The sequence below is a fragment of the Rhinatrema bivittatum genome, chromosome 2, assembly GCF_901001135.1.
Source record: "Rhinatrema bivittatum chromosome 2, aRhiBiv1.1, whole genome shotgun sequence".
Taxonomy (NCBI): domain Eukaryota; kingdom Metazoa; phylum Chordata; class Amphibia; order Gymnophiona; family Rhinatrematidae; genus Rhinatrema; species Rhinatrema bivittatum.
Genome location: NC_042616.1, coordinates 150,724,167 through 150,743,602, shown reverse-complemented (window position 1 = coordinate 150,743,602; position 19,436 = coordinate 150,724,167). Strand labels below are relative to the sequence as shown.

The 19,436-nt window shown below is 44.5% G+C and overlaps 1 protein-coding gene across 1 annotated transcript in view; it reads left to right on the top strand.

Annotated features, from left to right (window-relative positions):
* Positions 1 to 19,436, top strand: part of MALRD1 (MAM and LDL receptor class A domain containing 1) — a 954,719-nt gene that overhangs the window by 853,900 nt on the left and 81,383 nt on the right. The window contains exons 38-39 of the mRNA XM_029587045.1: positions 7,782 to 7,858; positions 11,712 to 11,808. Coding sequence (XP_029442905.1) covers positions 7,782 to 7,858; positions 11,712 to 11,808 — 174 coding nt within the window. The remainder of the gene's footprint in view (positions 1 to 7,781; positions 7,859 to 11,711; positions 11,809 to 19,436) is intronic.

The window sequence follows — 19,436 nt, the reverse complement described above, 5'->3', positions numbered from 1 at the left end:
CCAACTCCCCACAAAGTCATACGACCTCCTCTCCATTCCAAGGCCGAAAAAGAAAGGAGGTGGTCTACTCTTGGCAGCCAAGAAAAGACTCAACCTCAAACTCCAAACCACTCAACCACCACCCAAAATAGAAATTGCACTATTTGCATCCAAATCCCTACAAATCTGTCTAGTCTATGCCCCCCCCAGGCCTAATTGAAAAAGATCCCTCACCCATCACTGAATACTTCACCGTCAACATCAAAACAGACCTTCCTACCATTATACTAGGGGATTTCAATCTCCATGTGGATACCCGCCCCACCACCCCCGCCTGCGAGACTCTACTGGACACCCTCAAAGCCCTAGATTTCAATCAAATCATCTCCGAACCCACACACAAAGCAGGCCACACACTCGATCTAATATTCGTGAATTCTAAAATAACCATCGCCACCCCACCCGTAGTCACCCCAGTACCATGGTCCGACCATTTCCTGATTAATGCAACCCTTGAAACCAAACCCCTCACACCCTCCACACAAAAACACCATAAAACCATCTCCTTCCGTAAACACTGTACTACAGAAGAGCTCACCCTAGCTTTCAACAAAATAGCTAATATCGATCTCACTAACCCAGACACCGCACTACACTCCTGGAACCATCTCACTACAACCATAGCCAACGATCTATGCCCCATCATCCACAAAGAAATACCCTCTACACAACAGGAGAAAAGGAAACCTTGGTGCTCCGCCAAGTTAAAAACCTTGAAACAAGAACTAAGAGCCAAAGAACGCGCCTGGCGCAAACAACCATCAGCTTCACTCAAAGCCACCTATAACAACACTCTACACACATACCGTCATGCAATTACCCAAGCCAAGCGTGATTTCCACGCGGCAAAGATCCACGACTACCAATTCAATGCAAACGCCTTATTCACATATGTCTCAGAACTAACTAATCCCAATGCACCAACTATGAACGATACTATCTCCAACAAAAAATGCGAAGAACTAGCCCTATACTTCAAGAATAAAATCGACAATATTCTTCTCCGCTTCCCAGACAACACTACCCCCCTCCCCCCCATCCCCAATGACAATAAGATCACCCTTAAAACATTTGACCTCACCACCAACATAGAAGTAGAAGCTATCCTAAAAAAGATGAAACCATCCTCACACTCTTCAGACACCATTCCTTCAAAAACCCTCCTCTCCATCACCCCTACCATCACCAAACATATTAAGGACTTTATCAACTGCTCTATTACTGCAGGCAGTGTCCCCGACCCACTCAAACTGGCCATAGTCAAGCCCCTCCTAAAGAAACCCACCCTCGACCCCACAGACCCGGCCAATTACCGTCCAATTTCCAATCTCCCATTCCTATCCAAAGTCCTAGAGAGGGTTATTAACAAACAACTAACGGAGTTTTTAGAAGACAACAATGTACTCCACACTCAACAGTTCGGTTTCCGTAAAGACCGAAGCACTGAAACCTTACTACTAGCCATGACAGACACTATACGGAAACTCGTACCTACTCGCCCTACTAGACATCTCAGCTGCCTACGATACTGTCAACCATCAGATACTAATGACTCGCCTAACAGAAATAGGTATCGCCGATACAGCCCTCTCATGGCTCTCCTCCTACCTCACACACAGAAAGTATCTAGTAAAAATCGACAAGCACGAATCCTCACACATACCTATCACGCAAGGCGTACCCCAAGGATCATCCTTATCCTCCACCCTATTTAATATTTATCTCATACCCCTATGCCACCTCCTCTCCAAACTTGGCCTAAAATTCTTCCTGTATGCAGATGACGTGCAGATTCTCATCCCGTTTCAGGGATCCATAAAAGAACCTCTGCAACGCTGGGAATCTTGCCTCGCCACCATAAATACCTCACTATCCGAATCCCACCTAGCTCTAAACTCGTCAAAAACAGAATTACTTGTCATCTCCAAGCAACCTGAACGTTTCACTCTCCCAATGCGACAGAACACTCCTCAAAATACTACCACAGCCACCCCTCAGATCCAGCTTGTAAGAGATCTGGGCGTCTACATAGACCAACACCTAAGTTTCAAACCCCACATCAAAAATCTACTAAAGGGGGGTTTCTATAAACTTAACATCATAAAAAAACTCAAACCCCTCCTCCACACCCACGATTTCCGCACAGTCGTACAAACCACAATGCTTACAAAACTAGACTATTGCAATTCACTATTACTAGGACTCCCCGCCTCCACCATCAAACCCCTCCAAATTCTACAAAACTCCATGGCTAGAATCATAACAGGCACACAAAAAAGGGACCACATCACCCCCATACTAAAAGACCTACATTGGCTACCCATCTCCTTCCGCTCGCAATACAAAACCCTCACCATCCTTCACAAGTCCCTACACAAACATAATCACACCTGGCTCGACGAAACGCCTCGTTACCGCTCCTCCGACCAACCCACAAGAACAACCCAAGCAGGTACTCTACACACCCCATCTCTAAAGGCAGCACATTCGACTCACACCAGAGAGAGAGCTTTTTCCGTCGCCGGCCCCACCCTCTGGAACTCCCTCCCCACCCTCCTTCGCCAAGAGACATCCCTGCAAATTTTCAAGAAAGGAGTCAAAACATGGCTATTCCGACAGGCCTATCCCGACTCAAACCAAATTTAATTTCTACCCAGCCCCTGCTGTTTCTGAACTTTCTCCACCCCACCCTTTTTTCCCCCCCTTCCCCCCCACCCCCCCCCCCTTGGATACCCTAAAAGAAACTTCATCCCCGCCTACTGCTTAAGTTATCTCGTTTTCAACCATGATCTGTTTATGTGTCCTTTTTGTAAGAAATAGGAGTTTGTTCTAAGGTTACATTGTTATTTTGTATTTTGTACTCTTATTCTATTCTTTGTACATAGTTTTTTACTGTTTTATTGTATCGCCCACCTGAGTTCTCTGTAAACCGGCATGATGTGCTGCACGAATGTCGGTAAATAAAAGTTAATAAATAAATAAATAAATAAATAAATGTGTATGCACATACTTATGTGGCTGGGTGCGCACCCAGGTCAAGTCCCATGTAAGTTTACTTCTGCTAACGAGGTGTAAGTTTAAATAATAATAAAAAAAAACTAGCCATACCTGAGGAGATTTAAGGGTCTGGGGGTCACTGGTGGGGGGGGGAATATGAGTTTTTAAATCAGGGGGGTTTGGAGGACCTAGCTCTTAATTGGGCGAACGTGAACTTGGTGAAACTGGCAATGGCATGGATGTGCACTTCTTTTAAAATTCCCCAACTTACATGGTAGAAGTGGAAGTTACGCATCTAGATGCACACCCACTTAAAATTGGGCACATATATGTGTATGCCCAGGCTAATTTTATAATGTGTGCACATATGCATGTGCAAGTTATAAAATCTCCATGTCCTGGGCATGTACCAGTGCACACATGCTAATATGAGCTCATGCACCATTTTGTTAACATCCCTGAGTTTATATCAGGCATACATGTTGTTTAAAAAATGCCCAGGTTAGTATTTAGACATAGCAGATTAATAGGGTGATTCATCAAAATGTGTTATGGCGTTAATGCACATGATAACGAGTTAACGCATGCGTTAACACCATAATGCATTTGATATTAGTACTATTGCATAGTAGGGATGTGCAGCCAAAAAGTTTTCGTTGCATTCGTGATACGTATACGTGGATGGTCGATTCCGTTTCATGCAGAAGTATGGAGAATTCCATACTTTGTCAATCTGCAATACGTTTCCCGGTTCCCATTATAGTCAACGGGGAAAGGATTTGCTAAATAAAAATTTAACCCCCCCCCCACCCTCCTGACCCCCCCAAGACTTACCAAAACTCCCTGGTGGTCCAGCGGGGAGTCCACAAGCCATCCCTGCACTTGTTTGCCGGTTCATTATGGCGCCGATAGCCTGTGTCACAGGGGCTACCGATGCCATTGGTCAGCCCCTGTCACATGGTCACCTGCGCCATCTTGTGCTCCTACCATGTGACAGGGGCTGACCATTGGCACCGGTAGCCCCTGTGAATGAAAGAGAACATGTGTGCGACAGCGTGTGTGTGTGAATAAGAACATGTGTGACAGAGCGTGTGTGTGTGAGAGGAGAAAGTTTGTGTGCAACAATCAACCCTCCTCTTCCCCTGCTAATCCACCATGATCATCGGACATCTGGAGATCCAACATTCTCAGATATGTAAAGTGGAGGATTATTTAATAATTATTAGTTTTAATTATTGGATGTTACTTGATGTATCTGATGGCAAAGGCGATCGGCGCCATTTTGAGTATTGGCATCGGACGGCCTGCGAGCAGGAGGTCGCTCCCAGACCCCCGCTGCACTTTTGGCAAGTCTTGTGGGGGTCAGGAGGCCCCCCCAAGCTGGCCAAAATTCCCTGTGGGTCCAACGGGGGTCCCGGTGGACCTCCTACACACCGGCCATCCGATGCCAGGACTCAAAATGGCACCGATAGCCTTTGCCCGTACTATGTCACAGGGGCTACCGGTGCCATTGGTCAGCCCCTGTCACATGGTAGGAGCACAAGATGGCGCCGGTGACCATGTGACAGGGGCTGACCAATGGCACCGGTAACCCCTGTGACACAGGCTATCAGCGCCATCATGAACCAGCAAACGAGTGCAGGGATGGCTCCTGGACTCCCCGCTGGACAACCAGGAAGTTTTGGTAAGTCTTGGGGGGGTCAGGAGGGTGGGGGTTTAAATTTTTATTTAGGAGGCCGAATAAAACAGAAATCTTTTTAATAAGTGGGGAGTCGCGATGCGTTTCGCCTCCCCACGTATTTAACAGATAGCAAAAAATAAGTTGCGGATTACAAATACGTGGAAAACGGATGCACATCCCTATTGCATAGTGCAAATGCAAATTTTTGGAAGAGGTAGGATTAGGGAGGGGTTTGGGTGGGATTAATTAAAATGAGGGGCAATATCTATTGACCTTTTGGTATCCTGACAGGTACTTGTGACCCTGATTGGCTACTGTTGAAAATAGAATACTAGGCTTGTTGGACCTTTGGTCTGACCCAGTGTGACAAATATTATGCTCTTTTGGAAAAGGAGAGGTCATTTGGAGGTATGATAAATGGGACTTTATGCCATCTAAATTTAGTTGAAGTGTCCTATTCCACCAGTACTGGGAAGGAGCTCCAAAACTCCCCCTATATTTGGGAAGTGATGTGGAACAGAAGATCAGAGTAAATTAATTTATAAAGAGTCAATGATTTATTGGAACTGAAACTTGTAATAAATTGTATTGACCAAGGACTTGTAAATTGTTATTTATATCCATTTAATATCAACCATCATTAAAGTCATGTTATAACCTAACCATATCCATGTCCTGCATGATCATTACTGTATCTCTTAAAGACTTTTAAACAATGCTCAGGCCTTGGAGAATAGGCTCTATACTTCCCTTCTCCTCGACAGGGAATCCTGAAAAAAAGAGAAGCTTTAAGGATAGTATAGGACATTTGGACTTCTTAAACTCTTGGAATGGAGGACGGCCCTTGGAATACAGGGATGGTAACTTTCAAAGCGGCGTGTGAGCACACATTGGCACACCTAGGAACTTGGCAATTTTATAACTTGCATGCACAAAAATGTGCATGTTATAAAATAGCCTGAGCACACACACGTATGCCTAATTTTAAGTAGGTACATAAATCTTATTTCTAACACTTAAGTCAGGGTATTTTAAAACCGGTGTGCATCCACACCATGACCAGTTTCACCAATTTGTCCACTACTTCACCCAGTTTTGAGCTAGGACCTCCAAATCCCCCTGGTTTAATAACTTACACTGCCCCCAGTTACCTCAGACCACTTAATCCCCTCCAAAATGACGTTTTTTTACAACATACGCCTCCTCCACAGCTGAGGTAACTTACATGGTAGTGGACTAGGGCACGTAAATATTTACATGCTCATCTCTTGGCCATGCCCCAAATGCTAATGTCCCGCACAAACAATGTCCCTTTTTGAAATTGAGTGAGATGTGCATGCAGCAGGAGATGCTCATGCATCAGGGAGGCTTTTAAAATTCAGGGGCATGTGCAAACCCAACTTATGTGTGCTTCTCCCTATTTTGGCTCATGCCGGGCATTTAAAATCTACCTCTATGTGAGGGGCTTTAAAACCAAGATGATTAAACCTCCTATAATATAATAAATACATTTACTGTTTGCAGTCATTTGCAGTTTCATATTGCTTTAGCAGATGTGGAGTTTATGCTTTATCCAAAGAAGATGTTTTCCAAAAGATATTTTAATAGTTTAGATACTTCAAAAAGAGGGGAAATAATTAGGGATGTGAATCGTGTCCTCGATTGTCTTAACGATCGATTTCGGCTGGGAGGGGGAGGGAATCGTATTGTTGCCGTTTGGGGGGGTAAAATATCGTGAAAAATCGTTAAAAATCGAAAAATCGAAAAATCGAAAAACCGGCACATTAAAACCCCCTAAAACCCACCCCAGACCCTTTAAATTAAATCCCCCACCCTCCCGAACCCCATCCCTCGCCGGAACATCGTTAAAAATCGAAAAATCGAAAAACCGGCACACTAAAACCCCCTAAAACCCACCCCCGACCCTTTAAATTAAATCCCCCACCCTCCCGAACCCCCCCCCAAATAACTTAAATAACCTGCGGGTCCAGCGGCGGTCCGGAACGGGCTCCTGCTCCTGAATCTTGTCGTCTTCAGCCGGCGCCATTTTCCAAAATGGCGCCGAAAAATGGCGGCGGCCATAGACGAAAAAGATTGGACGGCAGGAGGTCCTTCCGGACCCCCGCTGGACTTTTGGCAAGTCTCGTGGGGGTCAGGAGGCCCCCCACAAGCTGGCCAAAAGTTCCTGGAGGTCCAGCGGGGGTCAGGGAGCGATTTCCCGCCGCGAATCGTTTTCGTACGGAAAATGGCGCCGGCAGGAGATCGACTGCAGGAGGTCGTTCAGCGAGGCGCCGGAACCCTCGCTGAACGACCTCCTGCAGTCGATCTCCTGCCGGCGCCATTTTCCGTACGAAAACGATTCGCGGCGGGAAATCGCTCCCTGACCCCCGCTCGACCTCCAGGAACTTTTGGCCAGCTTGTGGGGGGCCTCCTGACCCCCACGAGACTTGCCAAAAGTCCAGCGGGGGTCCGGAAGGACCTCCTGCCGTCCAATCTTTTTCGTCTATGACCGCCGCCATTTTTCGGCGCCATTTTGGAAAATGGCGCCGGCTGAAGACGACAAGATTCAGGAGCAGGAGCCCGTTCCGGACCGCTGCCGTTCCGGACCGCCGCTGGACCCGCAGGTTATTTAAGTTATTTGGGGGGGGGTTCGGGAGGGTGGGGGATTTAATTTAAAGGGTCGGGGGTGGGTTTTAGGGGGTTTTAGTGTGCCGGCTCACGATTCTAACGATTTATAACGATAAATCGTTAGAATCTGTATTGTATTGTGTTCCATAACGGTTTAAGACGATATTAAAATTATCGGACGATAATTTTAATCGTCCTAAAACGATTCACATCCCTAGAAATAATAGCCTTCCTTACTGCAAAATCAGTAAGTTCCCTCTCAATTTAAGTTGCTGCTTTATTAGGCACAAACAAGTGTGTGTGTTCCATTGACTAAGAAAATATGCAAAACTAATGTACTATGTTTGTTTATTGTTCTAGAGTTCTATTGGAAAAGAGATATATCTACATTTCCCAGACCAAACTTTCACAAGATTTATATCCTTTGTGTTCCCAGATGTAAAGAAGAATGGACAGGAAATCGATGTCACATAGAGGTTAAGCCATCCCTGAACTCCATGGTCCATCAAAATGGTAAATAGGTCCTCTGGACAGAACATACATTGCTGACTTCATTTTCCTAAAGATTCATTAGTTGTGATAAATAATAATTAAGAATCTGTAGGAAAGTAGCACATTTGTTAAAATTTTAATGGAGGTACCACTTCTACTTCAGTTATATTATAATTACTCCCTGAGATTCAGATCTGGTATCTTCAACTACCCGGAAGGAAGCTAAGAGGCCAATTATATACTTGTTAGTGTATAATCCCAAGTTACAGTCCTGCTGTTACAGTCATTTTTCGCTGGGGTTTTCTTTAAGTGCATTTTCTTTGACAGCAATGAGACAATCATCTGACTCCTTATTCTGATTGTGCTATTTATAAGGGCTTAACTACATGGCTTCTGTCTTGCTTCATTATTATAATAATGTAAAAGTTTTACTTTCCTGTCAGCTCTGCTCTGTTCATCAGCAGAAGATTTTGGATTTCCTGGAGCTCTTCCAGCCAGGAAGTAACCAGTCCTGAACCTGCTGGGTAGGGTATTAGGTAGAGAATCAATATAAATATGTGGTCAAGTATCAGGAAGGTCAGAAGAGAAATGCAATGGATCTGAGGAGCTACAACATGGAAATGTACTTCATGAACATAGGATGTTGTGATCAAAGAGTAAGTTCCCCTTTTGGGGGTCACTCAGGATAGCTTTTGTTCTGGCTTAATAAGCAATGCTTCAGTTTTCATTCTAAAGAAGACCGTCAGAGCTGCTAAGAGGAGAGCAATTATTGAGGGAGATTTTCAGTGCACCACACATAATGCCCTCTTGCCCCTCCTTACCTCTGATTCCCCAACAGACACACACACACTCACACTCACACTCCCCAGGCCATTTCAGAGAAATGCCATATTATTTATTTATTTTTTCAAATGCCTTTCCTTCGAGGCACAAGGCATTGTATAACAAACAGTTCTTTACACTGGTAACACCAAGGATGAATAAGAAGGACAGATAGCCATTTCCACTATCTCTGGGAGCCTCTTGCCTCCACCATCAAGCACAACATGAAAAGGCAGGATATCCTTGCCAAAATTAAAATAAAGGATTTTTCAAATTTGTCTTTATTTGTATTTCTTTCCTCTCTATTTCTGTGTGTTGCCAGTTTTCTATTAGCTCCATTTCTGCCTCCTCTTTCTGCTGTCTTTTTCTCTTTTTCTTTTTTGTTTCAGTTCTCAAAAGTTTTTGTTTCTTTTCTTCAGTTCTTCAGTGTTTATTTTAATCTTTGTATCTCCTTCTTTCTGCTTCTGTTCTTCCTTTTCTTCTTCCTTGTCTTTGTTTCCTCTTCTTCCATAGTTGTCTTTCTGTGGGAAATTATTTTAAGGAGTTAGCTTGCGGAAGAATATTTTATCGTGATAGAAAGATATGAAGCAGAGGAATCACTGGTATTATTAGTGTAATTATTTGATATAAGGCCTATAAGCTCTGACAATAAAATATGCTATTTTTCTTAGCCTGCTTGTAACAAAAAATAAGTCATGAGATCAGATATATTAAAGAGCAATTATTCAGGAGACTAACTGTGCAGATATCAGAGGAAAACAGGACAGTAGCCACTTGGCCACACCTAACTGCTTACTGATGGGATAAGAATAGATAGTTGAGCCTCAAGAACACATGGGAGTAGCCCAGAGAAGAAACTAGAAAAAAGGTCAGAAGAATTAACTTAAAAGAACAACATGAAACAAGCTGTTTGAAATCAGAGAAATAACAGCTCAGAAGAATAGCTTTGGACATTAACAGTAGTTAATGAAGTGCCTGATAAGCTGTTGCTGGTTTCTTGGCACGCTGTGTTCCCAGATTGCCAAAGATATATTACTTTGGGAAGTATTTTTATGTATATATTCTTTTTGCAAACTCTAATCTTATATGCTTTTATTGATTGTTCTCAGACATACAAGTAAAACGTATATGCTTATACATAAGTGTTTTGTGTAATCTATGACAAAATAATCACCAATTTTCCTACCCACTACACTTTCCTCCTTCCTTTTCTCATACACTTTGTCCTCCATTCCTCATGTCCTTCATCCTTCATTGTCTCCCTGGATTCCTTCTCCCTAATCTAGGCTTCTCTCTCTTCCTCACCCCTATCACCAATCCTCTCCATCTCCTACCATCCCAGGTCCTCTCATTCCCCTATTCCCCCACTATCCCTAGTCATTTCATCCCAATCCCACAGGTCTTCGTTCCCTTTCCATTATACTTCTATATCTCAGATCTTGTGTTCCTCTTCCTAACCTCAAAATCACTCCCAGTCCTTTCCCTTTATTCCCAGTTCTCTCTTTCTCTCACTTGTCCTGTTTCACTTTCCTTCCAACTCAGTCCTATCTTTCTTCAACCTGAGATATCTATTCCTCTATCCTGTATTCTCTCAACCTCTCCTTCCACCCAAATTCTGGTCCTTCCTCCACCTCAATCCTGGGTTTTTTCTTTGTCTTCATCTGTCCATCTCTAGTCCTCTATCCAGCTTCCTCCATCCTCATGTGCTTACACTCTCTCTCCCTCTCTCTCTCTCTCTCTCTGCACCCTTCGTCCCCAGATTTATTGCCATCCGTGGTAGAAGTCTCCTGGGGATCTTTATTGCAGAAGCCAGATGACTACTATTATGTAAAGAAAATTATCAATGCTGTATTTTTTGTATGTGCGACAAAAGCTTGCTTTATTATATGCATCAATGTCTTCAAAGATGCTGAATGTGTGATAAGAATGTGCAGGAGAGAAAAATTTGTTTTTGTTTTTGATTCAATTTTGGGAGATTTTTCCCACAAATTTTATTTTGTGGATTGTTTGATATGTTTGATTTGTCTGAAAAATGCAAATCAAACAATAAAAAAATCCCCAAAACAGCCAAAACTGAAAATGAGACTTCCGGAAGCCTCACAGTCACCCATCCACCTGCGCAGAAAAATGTCAGGGGGTGTGGATCCCCCCCCCCCCCCACACACACACTTACTCATCCCAGAGGGGATCCAATGGTGAGGCATAGGCCAAGGCCACGGTAAGTTGCTGCAACCTCGGCCTACTCAATGCTGATTCCTCAGCCCGGCCCAAATGCCAGGCACTGATGCCTGGGCTTCAGTCTAGGATGGAGCCTGGACCCAGGCCCGATGCTGCAACATGGCCTGGAGGTTGGGTCCCAAGCCTCGGAGTTCAGTCCTCAGAGTGCTCCTCTTCAACTTCTTTCTTTGGCTTTTGAAGCCAACTGATGCTATCCTCTGAGGTCACACTGGAGTTAATTAACTCCAGTGCATTCCTCTGGTGCATGGTGCCATTTTGATGTATGGCATTGCCGTACATCAAATGGTGACATCCGCTGAGGTGAATGCATCGGAGTTAATTAACTCTGGCATGACCCCAGAATATGGCATCAGCTAGCTTCAAGAGCCGAAGAAAGAAGACTAAGAGGAGACCTCTGAGACCTTGGCCTGACCCTGGGCCAAGGCTTAGGCATCAGGACTTGGCTTCCCGGCCGGGTCCCAGAATTGAGCCTGGGTCCAGTTCAAGGCCCAACTGACAGGATCCATCCTCCGGGCTGAGTCATGGTGTCAGGCCTGGGTCCAGACTCCAGCCTAGGCCAAGGCCCATTCATCAGGGGTCAAAGCATATGTCCATTTTGAAAATTTGTGCAAAGGTCTCTACTCTCTACATGCAGACTTCAGTCCTATGCAAATTCCTGACAATTACCCTCTAAATAAATGATAAAGATAAGGTATGACTTTGGCTGAACATCAATTATAGGAGGAATTTATGAACACTCTATAGATGTTACTTTAAAATTATTTTGAATTATGATGAAACCCAATACATAGAAGTACTTTTACTCTCTTTACAGCTGTTTGGATCAGCTTCGGTGTTGGAATAACTTGCCTGCTGATCAGCATTACAGTTGCTGTCTTCTGTTTCCTTTCAAGAAAGAAAGTGTCAGCAAAGTAAGTGAAACCTTTACTGTGTGCACAGAAAATGACACCAATATGATAGAATGCAGTAGTCAATTATCTGATTTTTTTTTATGGTTTAAACTTTTAAAGCTCCCTTTGTGCACATTCTTTAAGAATGAAGCCATAAAATAAAAGCAGGTTTTTGAAGATAAACTGAACTTAATAGAGGGCAGAACATAGAGCAATGAAATATATGTTATTGCCCTGCCTCTGTTGTTATAGATTGTAAAATAAAAGAAAATGGTTGATTAATCAAGTTGCAGAAGCAATGGATCACAATTAAGGAGTAAGGTTAAAGTTAACCAGCTAAGTCATCAGGAATATTCAGCGAGATAAATGTCCTAATGAATATCCTTGCATAAAGTTATCCACCCATACCCACCCAGATAACTTTGAAACCTAACCAGCAATGTTAGAATGTATCCAGTTAGGTTTCAATGATATCTGGGTATATGTACCCTTTTAACTTTAAGCTAAATGGCTATATTCAAAAGAATATAGAAAATTAACAGTGTCATTCATTTATGGCATTGATGCCCACGATATTTATCACAGCTTGAATGCAAATTTATTCAAAGGGGCGGGATATTACCACACACTTTTAACACCGGAAATAACTACACCTTTTTTGCAGGTATTATGCTGTGTGATATGCCCAAAATGGCTGTAACAGAATTTGCAATAAACATTGCAAATTCCATTTCTGGCAGGAGAGAGAGAGAGAGAGAGAGAGAGAGCTGAGCCTCTTGGGTGGCTCACATAGTAGTCAACTATTTATACTGTTATAGGAGGGCCAGCTAGTAACTTGAGGAGAGGTTTTAGTGTTTGTGTAGGGTTTTGGGGTCAGGTTTACATGCAGAGTGAGATGTACAAACAACACAGTACACCTGAGTGAAGATTTGTCGACATTTGGACTGAGGAAAGTCTCACAAAGCTGAGATTTCTACAATGTTCTCTCACCCTACCAGGGTACTACCAAGTTAGGGCAAGAGAACATTGACGTAATCTCATCTTAGTCTGACTTTTCTGACTCCAAATAATGTAAAATCTTCACTGCGGTCTACTATGCTGTTTGTACGTTTCACTCTGCATGTAAAACTGGCCCCAAAACCCTACACCACCACCAAAATCTCACCTTGAGTTACTAACTGGCCCTCCTATAGTAATATAAATAGTTGACTACTATGAAGGCCTTGAAGGCTTTATAAAGAGTCTCTCTTTCTCTCTCTCTCTCCCTCCCTTTCCCTCTCCGTCTCCCCTCCTCTCTTCCTCTCGTTTCTTTATTGCAGACGTTATCCATGCAAAAAATTATAGCATTTTGATTATTCTAGACCTAAGTGACACTGTGGTGTAAAAAAAAAAAAAGCAGCCTGGTGGCCCAATTGCCCATGCCCCACACCAAAGCCACAAAATTGGACCTGCCAGCCCAATCCTGTCCAAACATTGCCAAAAACATAAAGGTATATTGGACCAATCATCTGTCCTTCCCCATCCCCCTACAATTGTTAAAAAAAAAAAAAAAGTACTTACTTCCAGCCCTCTTCATCTCCCCTCTTCCTCTCAAGACCAATCCTAGCTCTCACACGTCACCCAAACCCCTTTCTGCCAGGGAGACTGTGGTACTCTCTTAACACTCCCAGCAGCTTCCGATGAAGCTGTCAGTGTAGTATTCTAACAGCCGTGCAGCTAGCTTACATCAGGAGCAGTACAAGAGTACCACAGTCTGTGTAGCAGTAAGAGGTTTAGGACAGTGAAGGTTAGAGTTGTAGGACTAGGATTAGGGTTAGTCTAGGAGGAGCAGGGGGGAGGGAAGGGGGATGCAGAGCAGACTGGATTTAAGTTTCGTTTTTGAACACATGTGGGGAAGCAGGGGCAGGGGTGATGATCAGACCCATACCCCGTCACCTTTTTGGCAGTGATTAGAGGGGTTTGGAGGAGGAGATGGAAAGGCTCAGGGTGGCAGACCTGCAGGGCTGGTTTTTTTTTTTAATTTGTTTGTTTTACACCAAATTGCCACTTTACTGGAGTTAGGAGGAAAATGTATCCAGCTATCTCATCCCCGCACCAGAACGCCCCCCATGACACCTCTAAATTATCCAGATAAATTGTATCCAAATAATGACTTATCCAGCTATAATTTAAATGGATAAATGATGGCAACATTCAAAAGTCAGCATTTATATGGATAACCCAAAAGTTATAAATAACTAGTGCTTAAATTCAAAATGTAATACATAACCATGTCACAAAGTGAACGAAATAGAAACAAACTGGGAAAGAACTCTTCAGAAACACATGATCAAGCAATAGGCTGGTGAACTGGTTGGCTATAGTAAAGATCATATAATAATCATAGCAAGATCATGACCCAAATTATAAAACACATTATAAAGTTCATGGAAAAGATGTCCCCCAACATGGACTGTGTTTTGCTGGAGTTGTCTAGAGATAGTGAAGTCTCATCACACCAGCAATTCTACAAATAGAATGAAAAAGGCTGACAACGAGGCTGACTACCTACCAAATACATTGATACAAAGTCATTTTTAAGGTGAATGTGCATTTATTTTAGGGATGTGAATCGTTTTCCATATCGTCTTAACGATAGAAATCGTGTGGCAGGGCAAGAAAATCGTGTTAGGCACGATTTTTTAGTTAAAAAATCGTTAAAAATCGTTTTTTTCCGATTAGTGCGCACTAACTCGAGTTAGTGCGCACTAACGGGAGTTAGTGCGCACTAACTGGGAGTTAGTGCGCACTAACTGGGAGTTAGTGCGCACTAACTGAAAATGATACAATTTGACACTTTTCAGGTCAGTTAAGGTCAGTTTAGGAATGAATATGTATTCCTATTGGCTGCCCTCTTATTTATTCATGTTACCAAGTTTCCTACTGACAGTATATGGGGGATGGGAAATGGAAACAGTTGGTAGCTTGACAAAACAAGTAATGTGATCAGTCAATGTGACTAGAACTTGTGCCCTAACCCTGATACCAGGGGTATTGTGATCTTCCTGCACACAGTGCCCTATCCCTATTAATACCAGGAGTGTTGTGATCTTCCTGCACACAGTGCCCTATCCCTAATACCAGGGGTGTTGTGATCTTCCTGCACACAGTGCCCTATTCCTGATACTGGGGGTGTTGTGATCTTCCTGCACACAGTGCCCTATTCCTGATACCGGGGGTGTTGTGATCTTCTTGCACACATCCCGATATCAGGGATAGGGCACTGCATGCAGGAAGATCACAACACTCCTGGTATTAATAGGGATAGGGCACTGCATGCAGGAAGATCACAACACTCCTGGTATTAATAGGGATAGGGCACTGCATGCAGGAAGATCACAACACCCCTGGTATCAGGGATAGGGCACTGTGTGCAGGAAGATCACAATACCCCGGAGGAGTGAGGGTCAGACAGCTCCCCCCTGTCTGTGAAGCCAGCCTCTCACTAGTAATGCAGGGAGGGAGCTGTCTCAGACTTCACCATCCTCCCCCCCCCCCTTACCCACACACCATTCACTAGCTGGGACATGGGGGAAGTCAGGAGTGAGGGTCAGGCAGCTCCCCCCTGTCTGTGAAGCCAGCCTCTCACTAGTAATGCAGGGAGGGAGCTGTCTCAGACTTCACCATCCACCCCCCCCCCCTCACCCACACACCATTCACTAGCTGGGACATGGGGGAAGTCAGGAGTGAGGGTCAGGCAGCTCCCCCCTGTCTGCGAAGCCAGCCTCTCACTAGTAATGCAGGGAGGGAGCTGTCTCAGACTTCACCATCCTCCCCCCCCCCCCCTCACCCACACACCATTCACTAGCTGGGACATGGGGGAAGTCAGGAGTGAGGGTCAGGCAGCTCCCCCCTGTCTGCGAAGCCAGCCTCTCACTAGTAATGCAGGGAGGGAGCTGTCTCAGACTTCACCATCCTCCCCCCCCCCCTCACCCACACACCATTCACTAGCTGGGACATGGGGGAAGTCAGGAGTGAGGGTCAGGCAGCTCCCCCCTGTCTGTGAAGCCAGCCTCTCCCTAGTAATGCAGGGAGGGAGCTGTCTCAGACTTCACCATCCTCCCCCCCCCCTCACCCACACACCATTCACTAGCTGGGACATGGGGGAAGTCAGGAGTGAGGGTCAGGCAGCTCCCCCCTGTCTGTGAAGCCAGCCTCTCCCTAGTAATGCAGGGAGGGAGCTGTCTCAGACTTCACCATCCTCCCCCCCCCCCCTCACCCACACACCATTCACTAGCTGGGACATGGGGGAAGTCAGGAGTGATGGTCAGGCAGCTCCCCCCTGTCTGCGAAGCCAGCCTCTCACTAGTAATGCAGGGAGGGAGCTGTCTCAGACTTCACCATCCTCCCCCCCCCTCACCCACACACCATTCACTAGCTGGGACATGGGGGAAGTCAGGAGTGAGGGTCAGGCAGCTCCCCCCTGTCTGTGAAGCCAGCCTCTCACTAGTAATGCAGGGAGGGAGCTGTCTCAGACTTCACCATCCTCCCCCCCCCCCCTCACCCACACACCATTCACTAGCTGGGACATGGGGGAAGTCAGGAGTGAGGGTCAGGCAGCTCCCCCCTGTCTGTGAAGCCAGCCTCTCACTAGTAATGCAGGGAGGGAGCTGTCTCAGACTGGTATCAGGGTTAGGGCACTGTGTGCAGGAAGATCACAACACTCCTGGTATTAATAGGGATAGGGCACTGTAAGAGATGACTGTAGTAGATTGAATAAAGATCTGATGTTTCTGCTCTCCTCACACCAAACAAAAACAACACACAAGCAGAGAAGCCCTTCTTACAAAGCTGAGCTAGTGAGTTAAGTAGGAGGAAAAGTAAACATACTGGTGCCAGTGTGGCTACTTAAAAAATACACTTACCAACAATCAATTACATATATTTGAACTGTGTACAGTTCCAGCCAGGACCACCTTTCTAAAATGCACAGTGATTGGCAAATTCAACATGCACTAGCATTTCAGGTGCCTGCTAACAAAAATAATAAATAAACAAGTTCTAGTCACGTGAGTGCTGATCATTACATTACTTTTTTTGTCAAGCTTCCAACTGTTTCCATTTCACATCCCCCCAACCATATTGGTAACATCAATAGATAAGAGCACAGCCAGCCAATAGGAATACATACATACATATTCATTCCTAAGTGACCTTTACTGACCTGGGAAGTGTGAACACTTTGTTTCATTTTCTGTTGGTGTTCGTTAGTTTCCAGTTCCATTTCCCATCCCCCCCAACCATCACCTCAGTGGTAACCTTGGTAATATCAATAGATAAGAGGGCAGCCAGCCAATAGGAACACATATTCATTCCTAACTGACCTTCAGTGACCTGGAAAGTGTTTATTTGTATCATTTTCAGTTAGTGCGCACTAAATCGAGTTAGTGCGCACTAACGGGGAGTTAGTGCGCACTAACTCGAGTTAGTGCGCACTAACACGATTTAACGATTTTTAACGATAAATCGTTAGAATTTCTATTGTATCGTGTTCTATAACAATTTAAGACGATATAAACATTATCGGACGATAATTTTAATCGTTGAAAAACGATTCACATCCCTAATTTATTTACATTGTGACAGATTCAGTGAAGGTAGGAGATGTTGCATAAGGGCTGCAGCAGCCACAAGGAGAAAGACCCAGGGCCAGAGATGTCCTTATGAAGTGATTTGGTATCATCTGAAATGCATATCCTGATATCTCTCATTGTTACTGGAGGTAATTTTCAAAACGTTTTATGCGCGTAAATGGACTTCAGGCTCATAAGTGGGCTTTTAAAAATTGTTCCATTTATGTGTATAACTCTTTTGAAAATTCATTCCTTAAGGTTGAATTGTCAAAAGGTTTTATGCATATAAATGGGATTTTGAAAATTGCTACAGTATATCTTACTTTTACTCATGTAACTCCATTAAAAAATACCTCCACTTAGTTTGTTCATCCTGTCTATGATAAGAGATATAGACTCAATTGTTTAACTGACTGTCATTCTTCAGGGGTGGTATATGTAATTAGAAAGGATATGCCTAAGTTTTTTTTTTTAATTAAAAAATGCAATGAATGAGGTCATTTTCAATTTATTGGGCATTGACAAACCAAAAATAGCCTCCTATGAAATTACCGAAAATATTTTTGACACTTTTAATATTTGTTGCATTTTAAAAAGCAAAACCAGGTTTCTGGCAGGATCAGGACTTGGCGCCGGGCCTTGCCACTAAGATCTATAACTGCGCCAGGACGAACACTGAGGTCTACGATTCGGCCAGGCCTAGTGCCAAGACCTGGCACCAAGGCTTAGTCCTGGCACCAAGTCAATGCCCCAGTACTGAAGCCTGGTCCTGGCACTGGCACTGAAAACTAAGTCTGGTCCAGGCCAGGCACCTAGGCCTGCGTTGAGATCTGAATTTGAGGCCTAAGCCTGGGCTGGGCCTGGCTCTGAGGCCATGCTTGGGCCACGGCCCAGCAGGGAGGCTGGATCCTGGTGCCAAGGCCTAGGCCCAGCAGCAAGTTCTAGACATGTTCCCAGGATTGAGGTCTAGGACTTGCTGCTCAGCACCTAAGCCCAGCATCAGGGCTTTGCCTTGAGGCTTAGTACCAATCCGGGCCCAGTGCCAAGGCTTAGGCCTAATCTGGGCTTGTGCCTACTCCAATAGCAGGCTGGGGCCTAGTGCTTCAACCTGGTCCCAGCACCAAGTCCAAGGCACAATCAGGGCTTAGTGCCTAAGCCTGGTCCAGTGCCAAAATCTTGACTTGGGCCAGGCCTGGTCCTAGGGCCTGGCCTGGTCCCAATGCCAAGGCCTAGACCCTGTGCCTTGTTTGGCCCTTAGGCCTGGACTCAATGACAAGGCTTAGGCCCATTACCAGGGCCAAGCTCTGAGGCCTGGCCCTAGTGCCAAAGCCTGTCACTGAGGCATGGTGATGCCATAGCCTAGGACTGGTGCTGAGGCCAAGGCCTAGGTCTTCAGTGATCGTCCCCATTTCCAGGCACTTCAAAAATTATGCAATCTGCCTGGAGGACAATGCCAGAGTATTGTCATTTCTGAGCCTTCTTCTGGAGCATATGGCCCCAATTTTGGTGTACAGTTATAGAAATGTATAGCTACCACCACTCCGTTTCTGTACTGGTGGAAGGCACCAAAGTGAGGTCACTCTGGTGCTGTCCTCCAGGCAGATGGCATCATTTTTCAAGTGGCAGGACACAGGAAAGACCTATGGCTGCCTTGGCCTAGTTCTCAGTAGCAGATCCATACCATATTTTAGCCTGGGATAGCTAGCCAGGGCCACTGGAAGCCAATTTTAAAATTGTGTTTAGCAGTGTGTCTATATTTATTTATTTATTTATTTATTTATTTACTTACTTACTTACTTACTTACTTACTTACTTACTTACTCATTCAAATTTTATGATTTTGTTTTTGGTTTGGCAAATGATTTGAACTGACAAAAACTTTAAACAAACCGAATTAAAAAAAACAAACCTGAAATACAATGAATTAAATCAAAAGTTTGGGAGCTGCACTTCCTCATTCATTGCGGGCCCAATATTTAGTAAGCTGGTGAGCAGACAAGTTATTTGGCAGCAGTTAGCCAGATAACTTGTCTTGAA